The 18,899-nt window shown below is 44.1% G+C and overlaps 1 protein-coding gene across 1 annotated transcript; it reads right to left on the minus strand.

Moving 5' to 3' along the window:
• Nucleotides 1–2,968: 2,968 nt before the first annotated feature.
• Nucleotides 2,969–18,399, minus strand: RCN1 (reticulocalbin 1). Its single transcript, XM_072619243.1, has 6 exons — nucleotides 17,938–18,399; nucleotides 11,501–11,694; nucleotides 10,241–10,419; nucleotides 9,422–9,482; nucleotides 5,470–5,669; nucleotides 2,969–4,356 (listed from the first exon to the last, which is right to left on the minus strand). Exons 1-6 carry the CDS (start codon nucleotides 18,174–18,176, stop codon nucleotides 4,249–4,251), a joined length of 981 nt encoding a protein of 326 aa, XP_072475344.1. The 5' UTR covers nucleotides 18,177–18,399; the 3' UTR covers nucleotides 2,969–4,248.
• Nucleotides 18,400–18,899: the final 500 nt, after the last annotated feature.

The following is an 18,899-nucleotide window of genomic DNA, read 5'->3' on the forward strand; positions in this document are numbered from 1 at the left end:
CTCAATTCAACACAGCAAGCATTTATTAAGCTCCTAATAGGTTAGTTAGTCTAACAGTAAACATTTATGAAGTCCTGCTATGTGCCAGGCACTGTGCCAAAGGCTGGGGATACAAAAAGAGGCAAAAGATAGTACTGCCCTCAGTGGGAGAGACAACATGCAAACAGATATGTACCCCAAAACCTATACATATACATATACACATATATATGAAATAATTAACAGAGTGAAGGCACTAGAATTAAGAGTGGTTGGAAAAGGCTTCCTGTAGGAAACCCAAGAAGCAGAGATGAGAAGAGCATAGGGGACAGCTAAGAAATGCCAGGAGCTGAGAGATAGCGTGTTTGCTTTGTGAACAGCAAGAGTGAAGAGGTCATGGGAGTGGCGATGGGTGGGAATGTGAGGTGTAGAGGTGAATGTATGTTGGAGCTTGGATGAGTGGTATTATGAAGAGTTTTGAAAGCCAAGTAGAGGATTTTAGATTTGATCCTGGAGCCCATAGGGAGCCACTGGAGGTTATTGAGTCGGGGTAACGTGGTCAGCCTGGAATCCAGCCTCCACATTTTACAGATAAGGAAGTTGAGGTCCAGGGAGCACAAATGGCTTACCCAACATCGCACAGCTAGTAAGTATCATAGGTAGGTTTTGATGCCAAGACTAAGATCTCTTTCCATTGTACCACACTGTCACCATGGAGCTCTTCAATTGGGGGTTGTGAGCTTCGGTAGTTTTTCAATATACTTGGTTTCCTTTATTAGCCCCTGTATTTTATTTTGTACGTTTAAAAAAACGTTATTCTGAGAAGGGATCAATAAGTGATTGCCAAGCCTTCCTATGAGATTACTTTTCATTTACACTGTCAATATGTTCTAAGAACATGATTGTTTCCTAACCAGGAAAGCAAGGGATTCTCCTCCCCTTAGAATGTGAGCTCGCTGGAGTAGGGAGTGTGCTTTTGCCTTTCTTATGTGCCCAAAGTTTAGCACAATGTCTGGCATACAATAGGTGCTTAATAAATTCTTGTTAACAGTCATGATGATAGTGATGATGATGATGGTGATGAACCCTATCCTAGAGAGAAGGCACAAACCTCATTGTAACTCTTTGTTCAAACTTCTCTCCCTTCCAGTAGAAAGTAAGTTTGCTGAGGGTAGAGATTATTTCATTTTTGTCTCTGTAACCCCAGCACCTAATACATTGGTGGGCACTGGGGAGACACTTAATACTTGTTGAACCCAAGCAAATGGAGGCTGTTGATCTGTGTTACCAACCAGTAGCCAAATTGCTAACTGTGGCTCGTGCCAGCTGTTTTGGGGTGCTGATGGCTTCACGCACTAATGAATGAGAAAACAATCTCAGTAACCTGAATGATTCTAAAAAACATTCGGGTGGAGAGCAGCATTTTTTCTAACAAAATTTTTGCCACATCACAATTCATTACAGTGACCTGCAGGGTCTGACAAGGAAAGCACAAATTGTGTCCTCTTGTTGCTAGGCCAGATTATATCTCCTAGCAATTAATGCCTGCAGTCACATTAAGCCTAGAAATAATGTTTTCTGACATTACAGTATTTCCCATTACAACGGCATTCTGTTGCATTGGTGAATAATCGGACTTGAAATATATTACCTAGGAAGAATATGTTTCTCTTTGAAACAGTCAAACCTCATTAGAAATCCAAGGCTTGAAAAAATCACGTTAACAGTTATGACCCCTAGCAAAGTTCTGCTTCTCCTAAACAGCGTTAAGCCCAGATCCAACAGCCCCGTCTCTCCCAAGTCTTTCCTCTTCATTGCACTGGAAGGAGAGAGCCCAGAATGCATTTAACATGGGCTGATTCTCCGTATGTGTCTATCCTCTCACCTTTTTGAAACTCCGTTGATACTAAGTGGAAGGTATTTTGTTGGTAAGAGGGTTCCACAGTTCAGTGGCTAGAGAACAAGGGATTGAGAAACTAGGTGATACAAGGTTGATTATGGCCAGGACCTCACCTATTTCAAAGACAGTGTGACATGTGCTGGGAAATCCTGATTCTGACACACACTTTGTTACCAAGGGCAAGTGACTATACTTCTCAGTGCCCACGGACAATGATCTAAGATGATAAGCCTCAGATGAATTGTCCATCAGTATTGCTGGGGGTAGTTTTTGTTCCTACCTTAATGAACTCATTGGTCTAGGTAGGAATGTGTGCATACATACAACATTTTATGCTCTTAATCTATCACTTCAACATTTCTGAGCCTCAGTTTCATAGATAAAATGAGGGCACTGGGTTTACTTGATTCTGTGGTCCCCCAGCTCCCATGATCACATTAAGATGAGTATTCCCTCCAAAGATTGCAGCTCATCTATGCCTGCCCATCTGGTACCATCCTCAGTCATGACCTCCAGTGTTTGCCAGGGAATCTATCCAATATGCCAGGAACCTTCCTTGTTTTCTCTTGATATCATGTGCACACAGACTATCCATTGGTTGCCACTTGCTACAAATACAAAATACTATTACTACTAATATTCTTATTAAAGGTAACCTTCAGCTGGAGATTCTATTTTCCCTACTAAAAAGTATGTCGAATTCATGTTTTATGTCTATTTAAAATAAGGCGTTATTTCTTAACCACATAATCCTATATTGTAGAAATGCAAGCCAGAAAAAATAGAATGTCCCTATGTATTTACTCATGGCAGATTCTTCCAAAAAATGTTCCCCTTGGTTAAGGCTACCAGTCTGTCTTTTAAAAAAAACCCAGTGATAAGCCTGACCTATAAAGTCATAAGCTAGCAGAGATACAGAAGGTGTTTTAAAATGCAGACACCCTACAAAGCTGGGCAAATCCTAAACATTCTGATTTGGTTTCAAATTTTAGTGCCGATCCCTGGGGATTCCATTAAAACTTTTCACTTCTTCATGAATAATGAAGTCATCTACATTAGTTACAAAATCAAGAGACAGGAAGTAAAAAATTCCCATCAAGATCCTTTATTGTTTTTGCTTCCAAGTTAGAACAAGACAGGATTTCCAAACTTGTGAGGATGTTTTTGCCCATTCTGCTGACCCCATCACCACCTCCACTTTTCCAGAGTTATGGTGAATGGTGGTAAGAACTGACAACTGAGACTTTGTTCACATCAAAGACTCAGATTAAGTTCAATGTAACCTCAGAAAAATTCTCTCCGTTATTTGAAAAAAGAAAAAATAAAGAGCTAGCCATTTCCTTGTCCTTATTAGAAATGTCTGAGGGACAGTATGGCATTAGATAGAGGGCTGACTAGTCAGAAGGCCTGAGCTCAAATCCTGCTTCTCCAGATGACTGACTGAGTGAAGGGGAAAAGTTACTGAATCTCTTAGTGTCCCATGCTACTCTAAATCCCAGTGTAATTGCAAGATTTGCCTGGAGAAATGGAGTTGTCCCATGGGGAGTTCTTCGGAGATCCCAAGACCAAGATGGAAAAAGATTCAAATGCCTCCAGGCAGAGGGTCAAAGAACCTTTTATTCTTTCTCCACCTCTGTCTAACTCAGGGGTGGGAATTCCACATGTGGCCCTCTAGGTCCTCAAGTGCGGCCCTTTGAATCTAAACAGGGCTGCACTTGAAGACCTAGAAGGCCATATGTGGCCTCAAGGCCACCGGTTCTCCACCCCTGGTCTAGCCACTCTTGCATTATTTTAAAAAAGGGGTGAGTGGGTTTATTGTACATACTAACAAGTCCGTACAGAACAAAATACAAAGATTATAGAAACCATTTACAGGAACAGCTCATGTTATCAAGTTCATACGGAAGAGAGATTTCCAAAGGAAGCTTTCCAGATGAACTATCAACAATGAGGAAAATCGACTATCAGCCTGAAAGCTTTCCTTTCCTCACTCAAAGGGCTGTCCAAAGACCACGTTCCTCTTGCACCCCACTCCCCCTACAACTCTCAGTGATTTGATGGAATGTGTCGACCCTATCCAAATTTTATTTCCCTCTATTTAAGAAAAAACAAAGAAAAAACCCTTTAAGAGAGCTGTGTTGTCAAAGTACATTCCCCAAACAATATTGCCATCTACTGAGAACAGAAGACATTCTGAGAGAAATCTAAATCTTTGGATGAAATCCCAGTAACAGACTATTTTCCATCCCCATGTTGAGGTAATAAAACTGCTTGGTTGGGGACATGCTGGTGCAAATTAGAAGACCATCGAGACTGTGGCAGCCAGCAAGGAAGCTGGCCAGAGTCTGATATTCTATGGAAAAGGAGCCTCATAGTTCATCGTGATTCTTTGTGAGATCTTCCCCATAGTTGGTAGCCTGGCTGCCGACGAACATGTTCCAGTTCTCCAGTATCTCTTCTTTGGTTAGCTTCTGATCCTAGAGAGGAAGAGGAATGGAGGGAGGGAAAGCAGGGAAGAAAGCTTTTCAGTGGAGTGAAGTCATGATAGGGATGTTGCTACTGAATTGTTTTAGTCACGTCTGACTGTGATTCCATTTGGGGTTTTCTTGGCAAAGATACTGGAATGGTTTGCTATTTCCTTCTCCAGCTCATTTTACAGATGAGAAAACTGAGGCAAAAAGGGTTAAGCGACTTGCCCAGAGTCACACAGATAGTGTCTGTAGCCAGATTTGAACTCAGGTCTTCCTGACTCCATTAAGCTCCTTAGTTGAGAATAGGGAGCTAGATTTGTGTGTCAGGAAGGACTAGATTCAAAAAAATCCCACTGTTATGTGATTGTGGAATGCACTGGCCCTTGCTACCCTTTGCCTCATAGACTCTCATGTCCTTTAAAGCTCAGCTCAAGCTCTGCCCTGGGCATGAAGGCTTCCCGGATTTCCCCAGTGGCTAGTGCCCTCCCACCCAAGCAGCATTGTATCTCTTCTGTATATACATGATTTTGAGCATGCTGTCTTCTCTAAGAGAACATAAACTTCCAGAGTTCGGATATTTTGATCTTTGTATCTCCAGCAGCTCACATGGTGTCTGGCACACATGGCAGGTTACTTAACCTCCTCATCTTTAAAATGAGGGATTTAGACCAGATGAACTCTGAGGTTCCTTCAGCTCCAAGTTTATGATCCTATGAACCTAGGACATTTTACTTGTTTTTAAGCCTTGGACATTGCCTGAGTAGTTTCTTGTGGACCTCAGTTTCCTCATCTGTAAAATGAGAGGACTGTAGCAGATGGCTTCTGAGATACCGGATTTGGAGGCAGAAAACTTAGGTTTAAATCCCACCTTACCGTGTGATTTTAGGCAAATGACTTCACTTCTTTCAGTCTCAGCTTCTTTATCTATAAAATAAGGCATTGGGCTAGATGGGCTCTGAGATCCCTTCCAATCCTAAACCCTATGACCTTTTCAGTAATTCAACTTTGATAAAGGTCTGTGGTGACTCTGTCATGTGGGCCAGGGTCAAAATGACCAAAGAAGAGACAACTTGAAGTGATCTTAGGCAAGCTGGTTGAAAGCAAGGAATGGTCCCCTACCTTGTCCTGATCTGACTCATACACCAAGTGTCTTGCCTCTGCTTGGGCATGGTCATAATCTTGGGGAAGAATCCAGTGCCGAATCTCCTCTTTGTCCATCTTCCCATCCTTGTTCAAATCCCGGAAATCTGAAAACTGCTCCCGTTCAGTGACCACCCAGTCTGGCTCTGGGCCATTCTCCTCATGGGCAAACATATCAGCTAGAAAGGAAGGAAATGCTGGCTTTAAAATGTTCTCTTCACACAATGCTACAATCAGTACACAAGTTAAAGATGGAGAAATCCCAACTGATTCCTTAGGGAAGGTATCAGCAAACCTAAAGATTTCAGGTCCTTCCTCTATTACCACCAAAGTAGACAGCTGAGATCGCAAAGTCAGCTTGATGTGATGAGAAGGAGGCCCTGGCCTCGAACCCTGGGTTTTATGACTTTGGGTAAGCCTTTCTACCCCTTCTGGGTCCTAGTTTTCTCATCTATAAGACTGAGGAGGTTGAATTAGATGGTTTTCATGGTCCCTTTACAGATTATATATTTAGAGCCAAGAGGGATCTCAGAAGCCAATGAGCCTAGCTTTCTGTATTAGGAAATGATCCACCCAGGGTCACACCACTAGTAAGTTTCTTGGGTGTGATGTGAGCCCAAGCCCTTGGATTCCCAAGTCCAGCACCCTATTCACTAGGCCATTTAGGCCTCTGATTCCATGACTTCCCTCAGCCTTACTAAGCTCCATTTTCCTCATCTGTAAAATGGGGATACTAATACCTACAAAACTTATTGTACAATTTCTGTAAACAAGTATATGAAGCGTGTTATTACACGCAGTATACCAGCATATAGGACTTTTTTTTACAGATACCTAGGCTCTACATTGTTTCTCAAGGGCCAACCCCTAAAACCATAATGGCCAAGTGGTACTGCTTGAGGGTATGGATTTAGCTGTTAGGAATCTTAGACAGCTTCTAGTCCAACTCTCTGATCTTATAGCTCAGGATTCTGACCTTCCTGGCTTCAAGTCCCAGCTGAAATCCCACCTTCTACAGCCTTCTCCTATCCCGCTTAATTCCAGTACCTTTCTTCTGTTAATTATTTCCTTTTCATCATGTATATAGCTTAGTATACTATAGTGAAGTCTATTGTTTTATATGTATTGTTTCCCCCCATTAAATTACAAGTTCCTTCAGGGCAGGGATATCTTTTGTCTCTTTTTATATCCCCAGTACTTAGCACAGTGCCTGGCTAATATATGTTTTTGTGGGCAGCTATGTGGCGCTGTAGTGCATAGAGTGCTGCATCCAGAGTCAGGAAGATTCATCTTCCCTAGTTCAACTCTTACCTCAGACACTAGTTGTGTGACCTTGGGCAAGTTATTTAAATTGTTTGCTTCAGTTTCCTCATCTGTAAAATGAGCTAGAGAAGAAAATAGCAAACCACTCCAGTATCTTTCCCAAGAAAACCCCATTTGGGGTCACAAAGAGTTGGATACCACTGAAATGACTGAACAGCAAAGACAAAAAATGTTTACTGAGTGCTTGATTAAGTGATTTGCCCAAGCTCTAGGTGGAAGAGCTAAGCTTTGAACTAAGACCTTCTAAATCCAGCATCCTTTGTGCCACACCATGCTTGTCTAGTACAAAAGACAAAAATGTCCCTTCAAGTAAGGCCAACTCCCAGGGTCATGTCTCCAGTGCCTTACCATCCCTGGGCAGAGTTCAAAAGGTACTGGACAAAGCGGGGCACAGCTAATCAATGAAGCTCCAGCGTTTGTTTGAATTAACCAGCTGCCTTCTGTTCGATTCGGTCACAACTGTCAATTTGATAGCTGCCCCCCACTCCCAACTCTGAATGCTTCTCTCGATTATGTACTAGATGAGGGAAAGACACCTGGTACACACACTTATAAGACACCTGTCAACATCTGTTATTGCAGGGAGGGAGAGCCGCCAAATGTATTTTAATTATGGAGAGCACAGGCTTGTCTTATTTCTCGTGGACGTGAAAAGTGCCCAGATCTTAAGGATAAATATGATTTATAATGATTAGAAAAGCTCCGCTTTTAATTAGCATGACATGTGCTGGGTTGCAGTACTGTATGATGACAGCCTTAGAAACAGAAGAAATTTAAGTATTTAAGCTTTCATGGATTGGAACAAGCTTTGGAAAGGAAGGAAGGCACGATAATGCTACTTCCCCAGTCAGCATTTTGTAAATGAAAGGTATCTGGGGACACTAAAGGCAGGTGTCTGAGTAATGCAGTGGATGGGGAATGGGACCTGAAGAGTCTGGAAGATCCAAGTTCTAATTCTGCCCCAGCCATTTATTAGCTGAGTTACCCTGGACAAATCACTTGACCGTGGTCTACCTCAGCTTCCTCATCTACAAACAGAGATACTAGGTCTTCCAGGTGTATTGTGAGGATAAAATGAATTAATATTTGTATTAGTGTTTTGCAGACCTTGAAATGAGGTATAAAAGTTAGCTATAATAATGGGAAGCCAGTGGAAGCAACAATAATGCCATCAGTCATAGCTACAAAATGGGACAAGATTCCTTTCTACTTTGTACTTGTATGCCCAATGCCTAACACAGGGGTGATATATTAGAGAATCACAGAATTTCAGAGTTGAAAGAGACATCGGTAACCGTCCAATCCAACCTTTATACAAAAGGAATTCCCTACCATGGAATATGTGACAAGCGGTAGTCTGGCCTTCTCTTAAAGATCTCTGAAGAAAGGAGAATCCATTGCCTCTCAAGGCACTACAGTTCACTCTGGGACAACTCTGAAGCTCCTGGTTCTTCTATCCTCTGGGGTCAACCAGAACAAGTTTAACATAGTAGGTTCTTCGTAAGTGTTTATAATGAATGACTAACTTAACGAATGGCTAATCTGATGAATGAATGAATTTGTTTTTAGCTTATACTGGAGTCTTATGGCCAAAGATGTAAGATAGGACCCTCAAAGTTGCCATGCGCTTGTCCAGCTCATTGACAGATGAGGAAAGTGAGGTAAACAGGGTGAAGTGACTTGCCCAGGATCCCACAGCTAGTAAGTGTCTGGGGTCAGATTTGAATTCTGGTCTTCCTGACTCCAGTTCCAGCATTCTATCGACTGTACCACTTGGTTGTCCTAGTGCTTGGCACATAGTAGGCACCAAATACATGCTTTGTTGTTGACCATATTGAAATAACTTGGTCAAATAAGGAGAGGTGGATCTAGAATTCAGGTCATGTGACTTAATCAATAAACATTTAAACAATATATCAAACAATAATCCAGTGCTCAATCAAGAAACATTTATTAAAGCACCTACTATGTGCCAGACGCTAAGTTCCGAGGATACAAAAAAAAAAAGCAAAAGACAGTCCCTCTTCTCAAAGAACTCATATTCTAATGGGAGAGGCCACATGCAGATAACTATGTATATATAGTTATATATAGGATAAATTGGAAATAATCAACCAAAGGAAGGCATTAGAATTAAGGGGAATTGGACAAGCTTCTTGTAGAAGGTAGGATTTTAGCTGGAACCTGAAGGAAGACTGGAAAGCCAAGGAGTAGAGATGAAGAGAAAGATCTTTCCAGGCTTTGGTGACAGGCAGTGAAAAGGTCCAGAATCAGGAGATGGAGATGCTTTTTAAGTAGAGGGCTTCCTTAAGGGACTCTTGAAATATTCCATTTAGAAAAACAGAACTGTCCTTTCTGGGGGGACACCCCCATTACGTAAAGTGAGGCATAACTGTAATTTTGCTCCAGTGTCCAGTTTTAAACTCTTCTTCCAAAAGACACTGAGCCCTGGGTCTTCCCTCTCACCTTCTGCTCTTCTCCTCCCACACTATAGCCAGGTGTGGACGGGACAGTTCGATACAAGCGATACATAGAGTTGGACTTGCAGTCAGGACGACCTAAACTGAGGTCATAGATGCCCCACCAGCAGCTCCAATTCAATACTTACCAATGTACTCCTCCTGATCCACGAATCCGTCACCATTCTTGTCGATATCTTCCAGCGTCTCCTGAGCAGGGAAGGCAGGGGTGAGGTGGGGAGAACAAAAATGAAAAACTTCTCCAATGTTTTGAGGAATGAGCAAATTCCTCAACTGCCTAGCTATCAAAGGCATATTCTAAAGTGCACTATTCTTTTCATACTGTTCATACTCTTAATGACCTGCACCAAAGCAAGGATTTAAGAGCACAGAAAAGTCCTGAAACCAAGACTAAAAAAAATTCTATTGGAATCAGTTATTTATTTTTGTAGGAAATTTAATATCCTAGCTGTGCTTTTGGAGCTTTGTTTAAGTTTTTTATTTCTATCTCCTGTTTTCACATTATCTACTGTTCCTGATACATTTTGACACTGCCCCATCTTTCCAGTCTTATCTCAAGTCACTCCCCTCCTTGTACTGGATCCAGTCAAGCTGATCTACTCACTCTCTAAAGTTCTTGTTCTGTTTTTGACCACTTCTGGGTCCTTGATTGTCACCTTTTATTGTTTGTTTAGAAAGCCGTCCACTTCCCTGACTCCTCTCACTTCCATCATACCTTTCCTTCAAATACCACAAATGATAAGCACCCCAATAAAGCTTTCTCTGGCCCACTCTGACATTTGATGCCTGCATGACTTTGGCCAGATCATTAACTTTTCTGTGCCTCAGTTTCCCCACCTGAAAATGAAGGGATTGCACAAATGACCGATAAGGTCCCTTCCCCAGCTTTAGTTCTGTGATCCTACTATTCTTTCATTTCCCTGTCCTAGCGCTGTGTTGTTTCTTACCAAGACTACAATATCCTTCATGTGCTCAAACTCCTCTGGGTGCATGAAGGCAGTGAATTCCTCCCTAGTAGCTGCTTTATCACCATCAAGGTCAGCCATGTTGAACCTTCTCTCGTCACGGGGCAGCATCTTCTTAAAAGTGTGTTGATCGGATCCATCTCGAAACTCTTCTGGGTTCCCTAGATGACATGTGAAGAAAAAAAAAGCAGGATATAAGCTCCCTAAGGGCAGGATTATCTTTGCATCCTTAGGGCCCATCACAGAGCCTGGCACACAGCAGGAGCTTAATAAATTTTTATTACTTTGGATATAAGTTCCATCACTTGCTTGAAAATTAAAGCTCCTTCTTTCTTTTCAACCCTTTAGTCACCAAGTTGAAAGGAAAAATGTTAGTTATGGCCAGACTGTGGCAGGTCTCAAATGCCAGGCTAGAAAATACCACACAATTTAGGACAATTTGTTGGTTAGTTACATCTCTCCTCTCCCCACTTTCTTCTTCTTCCCCTTTTCTCTTTCTCTCTCTTCCTCCCCCCTCTCTCCCCCTACTCTGTCTCATGGTCTCCTCTCTTTCTCTTCTCTTTGTCTCCCTCTTTCTCTCTCCTCTGTCTGTCTCTCTCCCAGGACTGTAGTTTCATTTCTGTAGGGAACTTCCAGTGTGGAAACGACCTCTATTGACAGAGATGAGCAACTCATCAGTAACTTAAGAATCTTAAATCATTGCCTGGGTCACTTACTCAGGGTTATACAACCAAGGGCAGGACTTGAACCCTGGTTTTCCTTACTCTAAAGCTAACCCTCTGACTATTATACCTCCTAGTGTGTTAGTCTAATCTCTCCAGAATCTTAAGGTGGAATGATGCCTTGTAGTTTAAAATTTTTAACATTATTTTATGTTTTATATCATTTTATATTTTTTATTTTATTTTTAAATATATGGTTGCCCAAGTGAGCAGACTTCTACCTTAAAAAAAGTCAGAGACAGAAGTACAAAAAATCAGCAGTCATACTTCCCCAGAGAAGGGATTGAGAGATGAGGGAGAGAGACAATGTATTTCCATGTCTCCCCCCTTCCAGTAGAGAGGTGGGGGACTATGGAAGCAGAATGCAACATACATTATCAAATGTGGTTGCTTAAATGTTCTTATTGTGTTAGAAGAAAGGATTCAAGTTTGAGGTTAGGGAATAGTTTTTAAAAAGATCGTGTTTCCTGAAAGAAGTGATTTTAGCCACTAAAAAATGACTGGTAGGAGAGTGTCTTACTCAAGTAATAGCCATATGTAGCCTGCTTATATTCTTCCCAGGAAATCTTCTCATCTTTGTTACGATCATAATCTTTCCAGACTTTTGCCACGTTTTCATAGATGTACCGTTTCTGGACCCGTTTAATCCATGTTTTCAGCTCCTCAGTTGTGACAAAGCCATCTCCATCACTATCTATTCTGCCAACAATCTTTCTGTAATGAGAAACCGGGGGTTATTGAGAGGGCAAAGGTGGTCACGGCATGGGAGAAAACAGAAAACCTGACTATCTAAGCATCTCTAGTTCAGGAAAGCTGCCAGAAGCTGCTTTTGGCTGGACCAGCATTTCCCAAACTAATTTGGCCATGGAACAATGTGGGGCTTGAAACAGACGAATGGAACCCCATCGATGCCTATTGGGGGAGGAATCAGAGGGTTTGGCGTGCCTCCCAAAAAAAAAAAAAGGAGAATCCTGGAGCATAATAAGGCACTGGCTCTGTTTTCCCACTGAAAAGCTGTTGCACAGAATACATATTTTAAATAAATACATAATATTGTATTTCATATTTTAGGGAAGGAAATGGCATTAGCATGGGATTTTTTCTCACTTAGTTGTATCCTGTGGAACCCCGGGTTTCCTGTGAACAGTTCTGGAAAATGCTGGGGGGGGGGGGAGGGTAATCATAGGAATAGCTGCACTTTGTACCTGACTCGTGTTCCCTTTTTTATTCAGACCCACACCTGTGACTTTACTGTTGCTGCTGGAACCCCACCTTTCTTCCCCCCCCCCCCCCAGAGAAGAACCCCACCTCTGTACCAAAGCTGATCAATGCCTGCTCCTTAGACATCCTGGAAGGCCTGACTACTTAAAGGATTTCCTCCAGGTCTTACACATTTATCAATCAACATTTATTTAAGTGCTTACTATGTAACAGCGCTGTGCCAATCACCTAGGACACAAAAATCTACCCTCTAGAAGATTAAAATCTTATCAGTTAACTCATCAGATATTTAGTTTTTATTTTGTATAGCAGCTATTGTTAGTGTATATTTCATTCCCTTCCACTGCACTGTAAGTTCCATGAAGGCAGGCACTATATTTTACTGATCACTGCAGCTTCCCAGTGGATGCTCTTTATGATTCAACAATGCAGGGAGGTTCCTTTGGAAATTCCTCTTCCAAGGCAGATCTGAACCTTGCTCACTTATTGAAATGAATTTGTTCAACAGCGGAATGGAAGAAAAAGTTTGGATGTGTACCAAATAGTAACACCAACAATAACATAGAGCTCTATAGCTTACAATGTGTGTTATAGACATTATTCTATTAGAGACGAACAATAAGCCTGTGGAGTAGGCACTACAGGTATTCCCATTTTACAGACATGAAAACTGAGGCCCAGAGAGATAAAGTGATTAGCAATTGGTCACATATCTACTAAGTGTCATAGACAGCATGTGAGGCCAGGACTTCATTAGAAACAGCATTTTTTGTCTCAGATACTCTCCTGAGGCCTGAAGACTACAAAATCTGGTCCTGAGATGAATCACTCACAAAAATTCAAACTTCTCATATTGCTTGGTTACAATAACTGTGGACTTTGGTCACAATAACTGTGAACTTTGGATACTCAAGAAACACTTTCAGTCATTTCTTGTTCAGTCCTCTCAGCCAGACTCTTTGTGATCCCATTGGGATTTTCTTGGCAGAGATACTGGAGTAGTTTACCATTTCCTTCTCCAGTTCACTCTACAGATGAGGAAACTGAGGCAAACTAGGTGAAGTGACTTGCCTAAGGTCACATAGCTAATAAGAGTTAAAGGCCACATTTGAACTCAGATCTTCCTGACTCCAGGCCAGGCACTCTATCCACTGCACCACCAAGTGGCCCTTAGCATAGCATAGTAAGAGAATGGATCTGAAAGACAAGAAGACCTGGGTTCATATCCCACCTTAGACACATATTGGCTGAATTACCTTGGGTAAATAACTTTTTTCCTCTTCATTTCCTTTTAAAATTTATTTATTTTTATTGCAGCATACAGTATTTTTTTAATAAGATTTTGAATTTCAAATTTTTTTTCCCTCCTTCCCTTCTCTCCTCCCCAAGACAGCAAGCAATCTGCTATAGGTTATCCATGTGCAATCCCGGGAGCACAGCAAATCACTTTTAATCCCTCAGCATCCCAGGAAACTCTCCAAGACAGAGTCGCCCAACAGCTGCCAGTCTTCGTTGGTGGAGGGAGTTTACGCAATGAGAGCTCCCTGCGCCAAAGAAATCACATGCCTATACCAACAACCAGAGACAGTCCCAGAATCTCATGAGTTGAAAGGGGTCATGGGATCACTGATCTGAAGCTAGGGAGAAGCTCAGAGGCCAAGATCGCCCTCTTAGATTAGCCCCTAATAAGTTTTCTTCCAGCATCTTCTAGGAGAAGTCCCCTGAGAGAGAATCTATGCCACCTGCGGAGGCAGACCACTCCCTTTCTGGATGGCTGAAATTGTTAGGAAGTTTAGCCTGACCAAACCGTACTCCTCACACCTGCCATGCAGAGTTCCCATAGCTCTGCCCTCTGGGGCCAAGTCTATTCCCCCTTCCATGTGACAGACCTTCAGATACTTCAAACCACATTCCATGGCTCCCCTGAGCTTTCTCCAGGCTAAACATGCTTGGTTCCTCCAATTAGTCCGATAAAGTATGACCCTGGGGGCCCTCTGTTCTCCTCCTTCAGATGGTCTCCAAAGGAAAGCAACCAAGTCACTTCACAGCCTGGGACAAGCACTAGAGTGAGCTACAGATCCTTCCATTTGACCAATGAGCTCCATGAGGGCTGGACAAAGAGTGCTCAAGCCAATTCACACTAGCTCACAGAGCTGACTGCTAAGTTTTCAGTGGGAGCCTTTATACCTTGGAAATAAACAAACACAAATCTGGGCTTGTGTTATTGTTTCTGTTAATTGTCTAGACTTAAGAAAATGTTGGAGGAGTAGCTAGGTGGTGGCAAAGCGGATAAATCACCAGTCCTGGAATCAAGAGGATCTGAGTTCAAATCCAGCCTCTGATACTAGCTGTGTGACCCTGTGTGAATCCTTTAAACTCTGTTACCTTTAAAAAAAAAAAAAGTGATGGAGAAGACTGATTTTTTAAAAGACTTGGTTGTTAAACATTGACCAACACATCCCTGGAGAAAAGACTCGGTTTTATTGATCTCCAGGTGTTCCCAGAAAGGGTGGTGCAATGGATAGAGCACTGGGCATGAAGTCAGGAAGATCCAATTCAAATATGGCCTCAGACACTAGGTGTGTCTGGGCAAGTCAATGCTTATCTGATCTAAGTTCCCTGTCTTTAAAATGGGGGCACAATGGAGAAGGAAATAGCAAAGCACTCCAGGATCTTTGCCAAAAAAACCCCAAATGGGATCACAGAGTTGGACAAGTTGAATGAACACCAACAATCTGTTCCCAGTAGGTGCTCATTATGATTCTATTGGTACAAGACCTTCCAGGAAGAAATTTCTCTTCCAGCGCAGATCATCACCTTCTCTGGACCTTCCAGTCTTAGAGATTTACTTTGGGCATTGAGACTTTGGTTAAGTGTAGCTTACTTGTAGAGCACTGAAGGATTAGATCTCAATGCCTAATGTACTTATTAAATAGTAAATAGCAGTTTTATAGTCACACAAGTCAGTTTATATTGGAGGAGAAACTCAGACCAGATCTTCCTGATTCCCCAAGCCTGGCTTCTGAAAAGCAGCTGGATAGCTCAGCCTACTGAGTTCTGGATTCCAAATTCCAAATTCCTCCTGCTTCCACAATTCCGAACATTTCTGATGCTCCAGGCCCACTAAGGAATGGGTCTTGAACCTTGCAGAGGAGGGGCCATCAAAGATCTTCATTGTTAAGTCAGAACCAGAGGGTGGAGTGGTTGGGTCTCCCTTGGTGAAAAGAAAGATGAAATTGTTGGTACTTATGACTTTTGAAGGCCAGAAATTGGCTTTCAAGGGAGTTCAGCAGATAGGATATCTAGTCATGACTCATTATTTAGTTGCAAATCTCCAAGGAAAAGGTTAGGCTGGAAGATTTGAAAGCAGAGCTCACTGGTACTGTGGACAGAGAGATGGCCTTGGAGTCAAGAGGTCCAGGGTTCAAATCCTGCCTCAGATATTTAATGCTGGTATGACTCTGGGGTGAGGTCTGTAAGAAGAACTTAGTTTCCCCATTTTACAAATGGGGATGATATGTAGGCTATCTGCCTCACAAGACTGCAACAAGGTTTAAATGAGGTGATACGTATAAAGCACCACCTACCTCCATCCTTTCCACAAATGCTGGTGGTACAGTGGTCAGGGCTCTTCTGATTTAATTCCCCAATTAGCTTCAAAATGTCTGAGCCCAAAGTTCTGACTCCTTCTGCTTATTACTTTCCCTCTGGTGTCCAAACACACAGGCCTAAGGGAAAGGACCTTAAGTGGGGGGGGGGGGGGGGAAGGGTAGTGGAATGACTCATACATCTGGCATCAGACGACCAGGGTCCAAATCCTGCCTCTGAGACTTATTGCTTGTGTGATCTAGGAAAAGGCACTGAAATTCCCTGTGCCTTAGTCTTCTCTTCTGTAAAATGACAGGGCTGGATGCAATGGCCTCTCAATCCTTTCCCAGTCTCTACAATCCTATGATATTCATTTGGGAAAAGTTATGCAGCATAATGGAAAGAGGGTTTGGAGTCAGGAGAGACCCAAGTTCAAATTCTGCCTAAAATACTACGAAAGTCTCCACAAGCAAGTCAATTAACCTTTCTAAGCCTCTTTCTGCTTATCTGTAAAATGGGCGTGATAATGCAGTGCCTACAACACAGAACTGTGAGGAAGATCAGCTGAATGGGAAGTACCGTGAAAACCTCACTGAGCAATGCCAGTTATAACTCCCCTGAAGGATCTCCAGGTAGAATTCCAGAAATAATCAGTCTGCAACCCACCATTCCTCCCAAAGCCAAGAGAGCAACTGGCATTTATCATAGAGGCTTTTCAGGCTCACAGAGGGATTTGTACACCTCATTTCACTGGCTCTCCACAACAACTATATGAAGTAGACACTGTGGGTTATCATCTCCATTTACAGATGAAGAAACCAAGACTGAGAATCACCATCAGCCCTGTGTGATTCAATGGCCCTGGGTTCAAATTCCAGCTCTACTAGTTACCACCTGGCACTCAGAGTAAGTCATTTCTATGGGTCTCAGTATCCTCATCTGGAAAATGGGAGGGTTGGTTCTCAAGCACCCCCCCCCCTTCTATCCACGACCCTGATTCTAAGCATCCGAAGCGGACATCAAGCCCAGCGCTTTTCTGACTGTGGGTCCCGACTTTTCCTGCTAGAACATGCAGCTTTTCAGGACCTTAACAATCCACAGTGAGTGACCAACACATAAGATTTTAGAAATCATTTAAGTTCAAAATCAACCTTTCATTTTCCAGGTGTCCAACACCTCTGAATGGTAACGGGTCACCTAATAGTATAAGAGGGAGGAGGGAGAGGAGTTCTGGAAGAACTTTTCCCTGGGAAATGGGCGTCAAATTCCCTATAGTGTTTTCTGATTCTGTTGAACTTCGGATCACATTAATTAGTGCAGGGGTGGGGAACCTGCGAGGGACCTCGAGGCCACCCCACTCCTGACCAGCAGGTAGGGGTAGTGGGAAGCTTACGACTCTGGAGCCCGGGCTGAATGCCAGCTTCTATGCTTATCTGTGTGACCTTGGGCAAGTCATTTCTTCTCTCTAAAATAAAGGAGTGAGACTACGTGATCACTAAGGTCCCTTTCAGTTAATTCAGCTGACAATGATACCGCCTCATTTCCCTTCAATCTTTTCTGACAGAGGTTGGGGACTGCTTAAAATCTGAATTTGTCTTGGCGGCTGGATAAGGAGTTACAGGGGAGGGTTTTTTTTTTTTTTTGAAGTAACTTTCTTAAAAAAAAAAAAAGTTGAAGACTCCTTGGGTCAAAGTTAGAAATTTGTTCCTTTGTCATCTCCCTCCTGTCCCCTCCCCTCTGATGCAATAATGGGGGGTGGGAGGAGAGGCCGAAAGGGAGCTCTCCCTTTCCTTCCCTCCCTTCCTTTGCCACGTTATCACTTATCAGGGGAGGGGAGAAGGGTTTCGTTTTTCTGGTGCAGACAGAAGTTAGGCTAGCACCCCAAACCCAGCCGAGGCCCGGTATCCCTTGAGATCGCCCTGCCCACTCCGGTCCTCACTGCTCCCAGGGGCCTCTCTCAACTTTGTCCCAAGTTCCAGTCAGGCCCGGCCCGGTGGGCAGTCCCAACGCTGCCCTGCCCAGAGCCCTGCCCCCAGACCAGCCCGGGAGCCGGACTCACTTTCTCTTTGCCCAAGAGGGTTCGGGCTCCTAACACCTGCCCCGCCGTTTCTCCCTCGTGCCCCCGGGGTCCCGGCCTGCCCGCCTCACCCCAGCCTCTCCTTGCTCTCCTCCGGGGTAAGCTGATCAAACGTTTTGGCCTCCTCCTTGCCCAGGAAGGCCTCGTGGTCGTACTGGAAGCTCTGGTTGTCCTCGGCGGGCCGCTCACCCAGCTCCGAGTCGGGCCGCACCACGCGCTCCTTGCGCACCGTTGGCTTAGCCTGCAGCTGTCCGGGCCCCAGCAGTAGCAGCAGCAGCAGGAACCCCAGCCCCGGGCAACCCAGCGCCATGGTCCGTCCTGCGGCCGCGGCCGGGGAGGAAGGAGCCGAGAGGGAAGGGAGGTGGAGGGAGGGCTCTACAGGGCCGGGAGGAGCCGGGCCGGGCTGGGCTGGGCCGGGCTGGGCTGCGCTGCGCTGAGTTCGGCGCGCTGTCTGGTGCGCCCAGGCGCAGTCTAGGACTCCCCTGCACCGCGGGCGGGGTAGCTCCTAGGAGGAGGGGGTACGGAGAAGGGGCGGGGACGGGAACAGGCTTGCCCTCCGAAGGGCCCGCCCCTCCTGCCTCCAATGGGCTGGCAAGGGGAGAATCTTCCCTGGCATGGGTACAGACCGAACTTGGGCTTTTGCACACACGTGCACAGAGCTGTGTCCATTGGACCGGATCCGGGCTAGGGGTGGGGGCAGAGGAGGAGAGAGAGCAGCGCCACGTAGCCGGACTCGCTGGGAGGGAGAGCAGGAGGCAGGGCGCAGAGGGGCTGGGAGAGGGGGAGCTAGGGGCTAGGGGCAGGGGATGAGCTCTGTGCCCCTCCCCTGCCTGCCGTAGAGAAGGGGAGGCGGGACGGGATGGAGGAAACTCAACACAGAAAGACCAGTACAAAAAAAGGTCACAGATGTTGGGAACGGAATTCCCACTTTTCATTTCCCCTTGCGCCCGAAACTAAATCCCACCAAGCCAGCACTGCAGTCTACGGCCGGTAAAATGGAAAGCACTGAACATTTCTTGTTTTGTCCTTTACA

This window comes from Notamacropus eugenii, chromosome 6, assembly GCF_028372415.1.
Source record: "Notamacropus eugenii isolate mMacEug1 chromosome 6, mMacEug1.pri_v2, whole genome shotgun sequence".
Taxonomy (NCBI): domain Eukaryota; kingdom Metazoa; phylum Chordata; class Mammalia; order Diprotodontia; family Macropodidae; genus Notamacropus; species Notamacropus eugenii.